The sequence below is a fragment of the Amblyomma mixtum genome, chromosome 7 (assembly GCF_055824585.1).
Source record: "Amblyomma mixtum isolate Tamu chromosome 7, ASM5582458v1, whole genome shotgun sequence".
Classification (NCBI taxonomy): domain Eukaryota; kingdom Metazoa; phylum Arthropoda; class Arachnida; order Ixodida; family Ixodidae; genus Amblyomma; species Amblyomma mixtum.
Genome location: NC_143018.1, coordinates 44,982,894 through 44,995,560, shown reverse-complemented (window position 1 = coordinate 44,995,560; position 12,667 = coordinate 44,982,894). Strand labels below are relative to the sequence as shown.

General features: G+C 47.2%; 1 protein-coding gene across 1 annotated transcript; it reads left to right on the top strand.

Moving 5' to 3' along the window:
• The first annotated feature begins 7,223 nt into the window (after window positions 1–7,223).
• On the top strand, window positions 7,224–12,328 carry Nox (NADPH oxidase). Its single transcript, XM_089554576.1, has 3 exons — window positions 7,224–8,909; window positions 10,496–10,860; window positions 11,701–12,328. The coding sequence occupies exons 1-3, from the start codon at window positions 7,224–7,226 to the stop codon at window positions 12,185–12,187; spliced, it is 2,538 nt and encodes an 845-aa protein (XP_089410702.1). The 3' UTR covers window positions 12,188–12,328.
• Window positions 12,329–12,667: the final 339 nt, after the last annotated feature.

The window sequence follows — 12,667 nt, the reverse complement described above, 5'->3', positions numbered from 1 at the left end:
CAGACGACGGAGTCAGCGCGCGGCGGCTACGTCGACTGCGGCAGCAGCGGCCACCTGCGCTCCACGGTGCAAACACTGGCATAGGTTCTCTTATCATTTAGATTCGACACGGACTAGCTGTAACACCGAGTGTGCTGCGGCAGGAGCAAATGCAAGCGTCACGTCGGGCCTTACCTACTGCGCCGTAAAGACGCGTAAAAACGCATTTTGTACATGATACCGAAATGAGAAAAGGAAGCGGCACAAATTGCAGGGTGGAACGTCTTTATTACACAAGGTTCCATGACAACAATGTACTAATGCCTTTTTTTGTGCGAAGTGCCCTGTGCGAGGCTACTGACAGCGCCTCATTTTCAGCAACTTTTTCTTTTCTCGCTGCGCGCCGCGCTCTTTGTTTACCGACTTTACAAAGAAATGCATCCTAGTCAAGGCGTAAAACTTGACCACTTCTGTCGTAATTCGACGTCCATGCTCCGCGCAGCCCACACCTTGAAGCTCACGTCCCTGAAGAAAATGCAGAAAGCTGTCCATGCTATCTGCGTGTAGCTCATTGCGGCTGAAAAACACCGTAAATGCGTCCTCAAGCTTAGCTATGAGCTGTTCAATTGGCCTTGATGGATAAACTAAGCCTCCATGGTCAAAATTTCGAGTAAGTGAGGCATTGTTGTTTGACTCGGCTTGCAAAGGCGAAGTGCTGAAACAAGTTGCACATTCGGGGCAAGGAAATCTTTTAAGGATTTTTCTTACAACATACCCAGCTACATAAAAAAATTAGTCTGCTGTCACTTTTTTTCTCTACACAGCCCTGATGATCGCTCAGGCTGCTGTGCTCCTCGAGCAGCTCTGCAGCAGAAGCCAAGTTTCCGCCATCCAGTAAATTATCGACAAGTTCAGTTATTCGTTCATTTTTTTCTTTGGGAACATCAGATGGTTGCAAGAGGGCAGTCACGACTTCTGCAGGTACGTTTGCTCCTTTTGGAGGCTTTGCGAGGCTGTAGAAAAAAAGGTTGTTGATAATTATCAAAAACTGCCGCACAGTTGGATGATCATTGCAACCGAAGCACTGGCGCACAATCCCAAATACATTCTCCATCCTGTCTTGGCTTAGGTTTGCAGTCAACTAGTACTTGTATTGCAGCGACGTGGTGAGGTATTTTACAAGCGACAGTGTGCTTTGCAGCGTTACACGCAGCCCAAGGGCAGTTCCTGCACTTAAAAAGCCGCCACCATACTGTGCAGCATGTTCCTCCCATTCCTTGAGAAAAACAATGAACTCATTAAAAAACTGTGCACTTCTTGAATCAGCACGAAGGCCTTTTGATGGGATTCTAGATGACATTATAAAAATTAGTCTTTCCATTAGTTTTACAAACCGTTCTGTCGGTTCGACGTTTCTGACGTTGTCCCTTTGCAAATAGTCCCGGTAAAAGAAAATACCCTTTAGTACCTCCTGACTGAACAGCTGAAATGCAAGGCTTACTCGCATTTTTTCGAATGCGTTTGGATGCACATGTGATTGCGTGATGTGTGGCATCACCTTCAATGTCACAAATCGTCCGCGCGCACTTGCCAACTGGCTGGGCGAACGGCGCGGCTTGCATAGCGCGCCAAAAACCGCACGCCTGGCAGCTGCAGCGCCACCTACGCTGTGCATCCAAACCGGTTTCACAGGGGCCCCTTGAAACGGCGGCCGTTCACGACACTAGGAAAACCTTCTAGCCTCTGTAGTGTATGCTGTAGAAGAAGTATGCTGTAGATTTTGAGGCTGCTGTGAGCGAGCTTTGAGCCGGTGACGCTCGATCAGATGGTAGCCCACTGAAAAAAGGTTCTTGTCCTTTGTCTTCCAGCGCTGTGTTTCTCAGAAGTAGGGAGAGACGATGCCAATGCCATTCACACACTAAGCCGTCCTATGTTAGTTGTTTGGCAGATAGACGGCATATCGCCGAACTTTTCGATGCACTCGAAAAGATTCAAATCAGGGCTGTTTGATTTGCTCAAGGAAATTACAATAGCAATCTTAATGTGCGAGATATTTCAAGCAAACTTAAATGGCAAGAGCTGAAGAGCGCAGAAAAAATTTGAGACCAATTTTTTCACAATATATGCCATTCTAAAACAGGAATACCTAAGGACCTATACATAAAGCCTCCATCTTATGTATCACAAAGGCGTGACCGCTCTTTCAAAGTCCGTGAACTTTATTTTATGGGTGACGTTTTGCGCTGTTCTTATTTTGCGCGTACAATAACAGACTACCATGCTTTGCCACCCCATATTGTTTCAGTGACACCAAATGATGTATTTTACAAAGTTTTGCGGATGTAATTTAGCATGTGATTTCTGTTTCTAGACACTCTCTAAATACTGCAGTAACAAACGGAAAGCATCAGAAACAGTTTTAAGTTTATTTGTATGTAGTGACGTGCTCAGAGACTGGTGCGCATGAAAAACATTATCCTCAAAAAAAAAAAAGGAGGGATTCTGCTATGCTACTAACGGAAGTGATCATTGCAACGTCACCATGGCTTCATTCAAATGCTAATGTTTTAACGACACCAACTGTGCCGATAGTGGCGCTTAAAGAAAGCAATGTGACCGGATTCGTTAATAACATTTCAAAAACAATGCGCTACATCGGATAGAATAAAAATTAGAGAAACAACGGATCAATTGCTTAACCTAGAAAATCATGTTACGACCATTATTAATATTGGCAATTTTCGTGGCGTATCGAAGTATCGACCATAGAGTATATCTGTATCGGAAGTCAATTATGATTCGATATCTTGTGTTGGTATCGCAAATACAATTTTTCATGGTGTCGGTATCAAAGATACATTTTTGTGCTCAGCCCTATTTCTTAGCCACGTGTCTGCTGACTTCGAGAAACGGAAACTCCTTAAGACTGCAGGACACCTGAAGAGTGGAATCGTCACAAAAGAATATCTTCTAAACTTGCAAGAGCACCGGAGGAATTAAACGAAGACGCCATGTAACGTTAGCAGTTTTCTTTAATCTCTTTACCCTCCACTTGACCGGCAAGGAGCATCGGTCCGCTTGCCAAGGTTGGCCGGCCCTTGAACAAATGTTAGGCGGCAGGGTGCGTTTGCTCCGGTAGCTCACTTCCGAATGCCGCCTGTCGTATGATGTCAAAATGCAGGGATAATCAGCCTGTCAGAGAAGGAGAGAACCTACTTCGGTACTCAATGCGCGAGCTCAACGTGTTGCATAGGTTGGCGTGACTTGTATAATGTACTCAATGGTGTGCAGTATAACGGTTCATGTGCTGTACAGTCAAAACTCAATCTCAAAAAACCCGATTTTATGAAGTTCCCGATCTTGCGAACAAATTCTGATTCCCCTACAAGTACTCATATTGTTCAACATTCTCGATAACTCGAAATAACGAATCAAACCTCTAGTAAACCCGATTTAATGAAGATTTTCCCCGAAATAAATTAGTAAGAAAAGAGGTGATTTCTCATTTATTTCGCCCACGATGTATAGCAGGTTGTTGGCAGCATGCCAGCAATAACATCTAGGCGCCCAATTCGCGGCTGAGGTTCAGTTTGGACGGGACTGCAAGCTGCACCACTGCACCGAAAAATGGGCTCGGCAGTCGGTGGCGCTCCGCCTTGGCATTTAATCTGTTTTATTAGATGGCGCTTTCATGCATAAGGGATTCGGGTCACCCTCGCGGACTGTTCATACGCGCAAGCGCGGGTTACCGGCAAATATGATGCCGCAGTAGCTTCTGGGCGCAGCTACGTTGCGATTTTAGATTTCGAAGGGTGGAAAAATGCCTCCCTCGATTCTACGAATTTCCCAATTTAAGGAAATAATTCGTGGCTGTTTGCTTCATTAAATACAGTTTTAAGCATTACCAAGTTCAAATGGAGACGAAAGGGAGGGGGGAGCGGCTGACGGTCACATGAATGGCTATCATCGTGTAGAGCTATAGCAGTTAACCAAATCTGGGATAAATCTTTATCCTGAGCTACAATAGCCTTTTCCAAATTTCAATGTATAAAGAAGCGAACAGTGAAAATCAACTTCGTGCATAGAGCGTCGTCGAGGTGGAACCGTTGAGTATGCTATCGCATTGTCAATGATTAGCTGTAATTCGAATTGAGACGGTGCGGTCTCGCTGTAAGAGCCGTAGCGTAGTTACTTCTTATTACAGGCCGCACTTAAAGTAAATGGGTCACGGTGTAGCATCGCGAACACTGTTCGGCGCGTACCATTAAGTGGAAGCAGTTGCTCGTATATACTATGTGGTGTCGGGGTCATGGTCATATGTGAGCTCGCCAACCCAAAGAAAAATTTTTTCAGGCAGCCTACGGGCAGTTTACAGCTGTTCGATGAAAATTTTGCGAGATATGTTTTCGATGTATACTACGCGGAGCAAGTTACGGCATTTTAACAAGAAAACTTCAGCAAGATTCCCTAATTGGCTTGCTGTACTGGACACCTAATTAGCTGAACTGTCAGACAACACTCTTGGTGCACGTTTCCGAACATGCACAGCTAGCATGCAATCAGGCGCCGGCTTTCTTACCTTTTAAGCAAAGTATACAATGGCCGCTCGTGTTGGCTGACCGAGGGCGCCGCGGCAGTAGTACTTTTCAACCCGAATAGTGCGGCATTTTAGGCACAAACATCATGACGATCATACACAATGAATAAAGTGCTGCGCTTTCGGCACACGAACAATTTGATAGCAGCATGCGATGAACAACTCACTTAATGCTTTGTTAACACTGTACTTACTGTCTGCTTTGAAAGCATTGAACGTAAAATCCTAGCTATTCAACCTACCAGAACTGCCACCTGCGCGCCACATACTGCGCTTCACACAAGTGAGCGACGCCACCAGTTTACAATCTGCGCATGTTACGAACATCGCTCTTCACAGCGCCACAGAATAAACACTGCCGGAAACTGTAGAGCAAAGGTTGCTTACAACAGAGTGAGTAGGTGATGCGTAGTGATACGGTGCCAGCCGCGTCACCGCAATGTGCATTGCGTCATGTAACGGCCAGGAAGTTGTAGCCTTTGTGGCAAAGTTGTGGCCTGTGTGGCCAAGGTTTGCTTTGCGCTTTATATTTAGTCTTCTAGCTTACCCATAACTTTGGTGCGAACTGAAACCTTTATATTAGAAAGATTACGGAACTGTTCCTGAAACTACTCGCGCAAATTATGTCGATGGAAGATGAAAGGTAAGCCTGAAATTGACCAATGTCAACAAAGAATACGGTACAGGGTGGCCGCACCTAATCTGACGGATTTGTAGCAAAAAATGCAGCTTCGGAGAAGAAAAAGAAACGCAGCTCATCGCAGCGCTCGTGTATAGTAGACTCCTGTCCGCCGTCCTTTATCTAACGCTAACATAAACACTAACTGGAAAACTCGAAGCTTCACTAAACTTCTACAAGGCCGTTCTCGGTCTACTCATATACACCTCACCTAGCGACTTAAACACACTGGACTCTTTCACACTCTCGCCGAAGTACAGAACAAAGATAAGGCAAGTAGCTAGCTTGTCTTGTACGGAACAGGGAACCGACATCCTGCAATGAGGAGGCGTCACCCAGTCAACCTGACACCACTCAGCCAATGCGCTCAGCTACTGCGCTAGATCGCTTCTCTAATTTTACAAAAAAAAAACATGACGCCGCACCTCCATGACGGTCTATGTCAAGCACAAACAAACCATCACCCCAGAAAGAGGACATATAAAATAATATACACGGCCACCGCATGCTCTCATATAGAGTTATGCGCTTATGCAATGTAACCAGGTGTTTCAGGGAAGACTCAGTAGTTCTCAAAAGTAAGGTTTTGAGATAAAAATATTTCTACCCAGAAAAAACTGTTTGAGAATTACTACCTCTTCCCTAAACACCTTGTGTACACCCGCACAGACAACACCGATCTCCTACACAGCACAGCCATTTTCCAACCCTCCGAACGCAACCACTCTAGAAACCCACGCTATAATAAATGCCCCAAAAGAAGCATCTTTACTAGCTAAATACCAGGTTACTAACATCAACGTCTACAACGAATCCAGCAAAGCCATCTGCAATACACAACGTCGACTACTGGAAACCCTCCTAGACATTGTGATCGAATCCTATAAACGCAATCCAGACATTACAATTGCCCCGAGTTGGATACCTGGTAATGCTGAAATCGAAGGAAATGTGCTGGTTAATGAATGGGCCTGTGGAATTAACATCCAAGCGCCCTCGTTCCGCGTTCCGTCTCTGGCCAAATCGAACATCATTCGAAAGCGCCACAACATAAAAAGAGCAAATAGCTGAACATTATAAGAACAATATAGAAAACCGCACAATTCTGCTACAAACTTACGTGTTAACCAGGAAAACCATACGTCCTTTGCAAAGTTCAATTAGCACTGTCCTCACCGCACTATACTCTGCAACTTCGGATGGCGTGACACACTGCTCAGTGCGCATACTACACGGGAACTTACGCGTCAGCGGCGATTACCAATCAGAGTCACGAATAGCGCACGTTTCTAACTGACTGCAGGACATTCCTAGTTTACAGTATAGTCTCAGAGCACACGCTGCTTGATTGCACACAGTTATGGCTCAAAATGTTGGAATAAGCGCTCACTTTGTCCGCCTCAACCACACGTGCCTACAAAAGTCGAACCCCCCCCCCCCCCCCCGTACGAAGGCTTGAACGGTCGTCGAGCATCGCTAACATAAAGTTGCACCACACTAGTGAGTGCGCCACTGACACATATGAGCGAACAGAAAATCAGTTATCAGTTGAGAAGCCGAGCAACTTAGTGCGCTATCTTCACTTGCAGAACACGTGCGCTTTTAATCGTTGCTAGGGGTGGGGAGTACCGATATGCTGGACGGCAGCGGTGGCGCTGGGAAATTCAAAAGGAAATCCGTCAGACAGGCGAGGTTATTTACGAGCTTGCGCTGGCGTAAAGCGGGGGGCTGCTTTTTGTTCGTTCGGGTGGTGCGGTTACACCCACTACGGCAGCGAAATCAAGCGACTCGTTCTGTCCCTTAGAGGCATCCAAGAGTGGAAGAGCTGACTTGATGATTTGCAACAAAGTTGGGACGCTTATGAAGACGGCATGGTGAAGAGCTTTCGGACCAGGTTTCTAAAACTTTTATCTTCGAAGTCGTAGCAGTATTAAGTGAAGTCTCGGTCGCTCGACTGGAAGAAGCGCCATGGACATCATCGCCAGACTACCGGAGGCCGAGTCCCCGACGGGGCTGACCATCGAAAACCTGAGCCACTTGGAGCGTGTGTTCCGCGAAGCTGTTGGGCCCGGCCAGGAGCTGAACCGGGAACAGTTCCGGCTTATCGTTCAATCGCGAAACGCCTTCTTCGCCGAACGCATGTTCCAGCTGTTCGACACGGACAAGTCCGGGACCATATCGCTCGACGAGTTCATTGCAGCTGTCAAGCGGTTCGCCAACAAGTCGCAGGACGACAAACTTACGATACTGTTCCAGCTGTACGACATAGACGGCGATGGTCTCATACAACCGCAAGAACTGCGAGACGTAATGCGAGCCTGCATGGAAGAAAATGGCTTGCAGTTCACGGAGTACGAACTGGACGAGCTTACCCGCGTCCTCTTCGAGGATGCCGACCGAGACGAGACAGGTTCAATCACCTTAGATGAGCTTCGCTGCCAGCTTCAGAGCCGGCCAGGGCTTTACGAAAACCTAACCGTAAGTGTAGAGCGCTGGCTTCTTCCACCTTCAAGACGAAGGACAGGAAAGCGACCGCTGGCCTCGCGTTGGCCCAAGAAGCTAACCAGGGAATATGTGAAGAACAACGCCGTGAGCGCTTCCTTTTGTTTTTGTTTCTTTGCACTCCAGTTGGCGGTGTTCTTTAGTCGTATGGAAGCGGAATCGCAAAAGCACCAAGACCTGAGGGAAAGCATTGACCGTTACTGGTTCCAAGTTCTAACATGGCAGATGGGGGCGCTAGCCGGACTAAACCATTCTAGCGACGGCCGATTCAGTACCCAGGAAGGCTCCGAAGTCGAGTGGATGCCAGACGCCCCGACCATGGGCTTGCACAGCGAATACGAGTTGGTCGCTCGCGAGTTTGGTCAGTTGCTCAATTTTGTTTGCGCGTTCACGGCTCTTCCAGTATTGAGGCACTGCATCACCTGGCTTCGAAGTCAGAGCGTGGGCCGGTTCTTGCCGGTGGACAGTAGCATCTACTACCATAAGCTGACCGGTTGGTGCATCTTTGTCTACAGCATCATTCACACTGTGGCTCATGTGTTGAACTTCGCGCGGCTCTCTAAAGGTGACTGGCACCTGTTTGCCCTGTACTTATTCACCACGCATCACGACATCGGCTGGGTCGGTGGCACCGCGTGTTTGACCGGATGGATTCTTGTAGCTGTCCTCACGGTAATGGTTGTCTGCTCGCTACCATGCGTGCGCCGGAGTGGACGCTTCGAAGTCTTCTACTTTACCCATCTGCTTTACACCGTCTTTTGGCTCTTCCTCATAGTACACGCCCCCAACTTCTGGAAGTGGTTCCTCATTCCGGGTCTCCTGCTCACAATCGAGATGCTGGTGCGAGCCTGCCGCTTTTTCAGCTCTTACGGGATGACCACGGTCATGAAGGGGGTGATCCTGCCCTCCAAGGTCATTCACCTCGTGCTTAAGAAGCCTCCGGACTTCGACTATCACCCGGGCGACTACGTCTACCTGAACATCCCTTGCTTGGCCCGGTTCGAGTGGCACCCGTTCACCATCAGCAGTGCACCGGAGAAGGACGACGTGATCTGGCTGCACATTCGCTCCTTCGGAGGATGGACGAACCACTTGTACCAGTACTTCGACAATTTCAGGAGAGAAGCATCCGAGCTACCTCCGTCTGGCAAGGTGAGCACATTGAACTAAAATTTGCGTACCGTTAGCGAATAACATCAGCCTCACTTTATTTTATTTATTCGAGAGCAAATTACTTGCTGTGAATTATTGGAAAGTACTATATTGGTGGTAGAGAGCGCGACTTAGTGCTTTTTAGAAGTGCTTCGGAAATTTTTTGGCGCCTTTCACTGCTGCATCGTGTGGGGTTATTTTTACACTTGAGGCGCGTTTGTTTTTTAATTTCGCATTTACGTGTTCTGATATCTTCGTAAACTGTTTCATCTTAAGTAACCGCACATGTGGGCAAACGATTATGGAAATCTTGTCCACATATTGCATGTTATTTTGCACTTCGGATGTTTCTGTCTGCAGAGGACTGTTGAACCTACTTTAAGCCGAATGAAAAGTTCGATGCTTCTGCAAAGAACGCTGCTAGGTTATCTTCTGATTATTCATGCTAGCAAGGCGTGTGCTGTGTGCTGACAATGTACAGAGGCAATGACACTTGTCCAGAGCGCTCGAGCAGAGCGATGTTGTTCGAATAAAGCAGAATCTTAACGCAGCTACTTTGTTAGCGGCAAGATCCTTGTGCCTGAATGGTTCGCATGTGTACTGGGCTGCGTTCGAACGGAAGAACTGCCGGAGAAAATCGGTGCCTGCTTCACATCTTTGCTTCGTTTCCTGATGATTACAACGCTCGAGGGCTTTAGGAGTGTTCATCGTTGCGTCGATTTTTGGTGCAGATATCGTTTTTTTTTTTTTCAGAAACCATTTGAAAGGATGGTGAAATGTTATGTTCTAGTTGCATTCAGGTAAATATTTTGATCTTGCTTAAAGCATTAAACGAAATTTCAGCTCTTGTTGCCTCAAATCGCCCTGGGCCCACGTGGCACACGAAATTAATCTGAGTAGCCAAACATTGTGTCCGCACACGAACAGCGCAGGCAAGTCGAAAGAGGAAAAACGCATTTATTAAGCTTTGATGATGGCGAAATGGAGCCGTAGTTGCCAACAAACAAATTAAAGGGGTGGTTCAATCTAGTATTGCGGCCTGTTTGAAAATACAGTAACAGTGCAACCATTCTTTAGACTTTGGCGGTGCTGCTGATATGCTGTTTATGTAACAAGAGTTTGCCGTGGTCGCATTCTGCGGTGGTAAGGTAATATCCTTTTCACCGCTGCACATTTAGATCCACTGCATGGATAAAATGCTTGGGCAGCACTTGCTGGAATTGAAGGGGTTTTGCAACGGCTGAGCACATTTGTTGTACAGACCACTTTTAGCCCTTTTTTTTCATAGTCTTTTAATAGCCGTGCTTGTATTTTGCTCTAATGAATTCTAAAGCTGCGTTAATGTGGGAAATGCAGACTTAATTCGTTCTGACAAGACATGCTCTCAATGCACTATTATTTAGTACAAGACTGATAGGGCAGCCAGACTGCGCCTCCACCATTAAAGCGACACATTTGCTTTTGCTGCACGTGTCTCACATGCACGAATCAGTGTTAAACTTTCATATCGATCATATCGATATTGTTGAATTCACTTCAGTGATCTGCGGCAATGCAAAGACCTTTTTTTTTTTCTCCACTTGCAGGTCAGCGCTGCAAATCTGCAGCTCCGCTCTCTGGACGGCCTGGAGGGCGCCTACATCGACAGAGACCGCCTCAGGGAATCCGAGAGCGTGGTGCTAATGCCTCGTGGTACACAACAAAGGGACACCTGCTCCTTCCTGGACTCCGGCCGTGAGCTCGAGGCCATCGTGGGCAGTGGGTTGCAGCCTGGTGCCCGCTACGCCGACTACACGAGTCTCATCATTGCCAAGAACCCGCTGACCGTGCGCATCGACGGTCCTTACGGGTCGCCGTCAAGCCACATCTTCCGCGCCCAGCACGCGGTCCTGGTGGCAGCTGGCATCGGCGTCACACCGTTTGCGAGCATTCTTCAAAGTATCATGTATAGGTATGTGTGGTCTTCCTCAATCATACGTCGATTTCTCAGGATGAAGCACTTTTTCCTGCAGTGTCTGCGGAATCGCGAATCTGCGAGTGATCCGTCGCACTCGTTGATTCTCTTGCTAAATGCTTCGAAGCGGTACTCATTAGTGTGGTCTAGTTCTCATGAAGAAATTAACGAAGCAGGTCCGCCATGAACGGTCTCTGTAAGTATCTCTGAAGTTTTATGGGAGATGCTACATTTAGTTAAATTGCACAGAGCTAATTGCATACACGGAAAAACTTTACGTTAGATGCAAGTGATGTTTCTTTCCTAGAATGTTTCTAGAAACCTAGAATGTTTCTTTCTATTGCGCTTTATTCGCCTGTAATGATTAACGCTACCCGCTCAGTACCGCTGCTGTGATTACAGCTATGTCAGCGGGATCACCGTATCGCAGACTTCGCACTCGATCAGGTAATTGTTATTTGGTGGGCGTGTGTTTCTTTGAGCGAGTTCTTTACGGAAGCCATTCTGAGAGCATCAGCCTGAAGCCGTCATCTATCACTTGTAAGCACAACCTGCTAGGTTTATCAACGGAAGTACAAAGTTTTAGCCAAGGTTGCATTGACAGCTAGTGAAGATGACAAACGGCATATGAGCAAACAGTGGCTAAAGGCTTTTCGGTGAGAATCTGTAAAAGCGTGAGCATTCAATGCATCCCACCGAAATAAGCAGGCAGCTGAAATGCAAATGCCGCTCATTCGGGGTTTTCAGATTCGCAAACTTTCCGAATAGTTTATTTCTGAGAACTACATAATAGACCTGACGTCGTCCTTTTTTTTTACTTTATTCTACTGCCAACAGGTACTACCAGGCCCGTTCCACCTGCCCCCAGTGCAACCACTGCTGGGTCGAGAAGCTCCCCAGCAGCGTCATGAAGCTGCGCAAGGTGGACTTCATCTGGATCAACCGCACCCAGCAGTCGCTCGAATGGTTCGTGCGCCTGCTGAGCGACCTGGAAGCCGAGCAGGCCCTCCTCGGGGACGTCCTGGAACGGTTCCTGGATGTGCACATCTACATCACGTCGGCGCTCAGCCGCACGGACATGAAGGCCGTGGGCTTGCAGCTGGCGCTGGACCTGCTCCACGAGAAGGACAAGCGCTGTCTCATATCGGGTCTCAAGAGCCGAACCCAACCGGGCAGGCCCGACTGGGAGAAAGTCTTCCAGGGCATCAAGGAACAGAAGAAAGGCAAGGTCACCGTGTTCTACTGCGGTCCGCCGGCGCTGAGCCAGATCCTGCACGACCACTGCAACCGGCACCATTTCGCCTTCCGCAAGGAAGTGTTTTGAAAATGTCGGACTGAAATTGGTCTTCGTTAGCTTTTGCTCCTCGGCAGAACTTCAGCGCAAGCCAACAAGCAACATGGCCTGCAAGTTTTATGTTAGTGATGTTTTTATGTAAGCCGAAGTCTTTAAGTCGGTTATCAGCGTTTATTGTGAACTCTTAGCGTACTTGTTGAGGTAACTGTGATGAATAAATTTAGCTCTAATATAAAACAATCCAGGAATGCAAGTTGATATTTATGTTCCCTGTTTTATAGGCCTTCATGCCGGCAAAAGTGCTTCAAAAAGCCAATAAATGTTTTTTTTTTATAGAATGCTTCGTTTTATGATGTGCTCTTCGGCGTGTTTTCAGGCAGCTCTGGACGACATGCCAAACTGCATTAAAGCAGACTACATTTCAGGTGAAAGCAGCTGATGGGGGAGAATCATTTTTTCAATCATCGCCTGGTTATGCTAAAGTGTTCGTTGAATTTTTAAGCGTGGCTT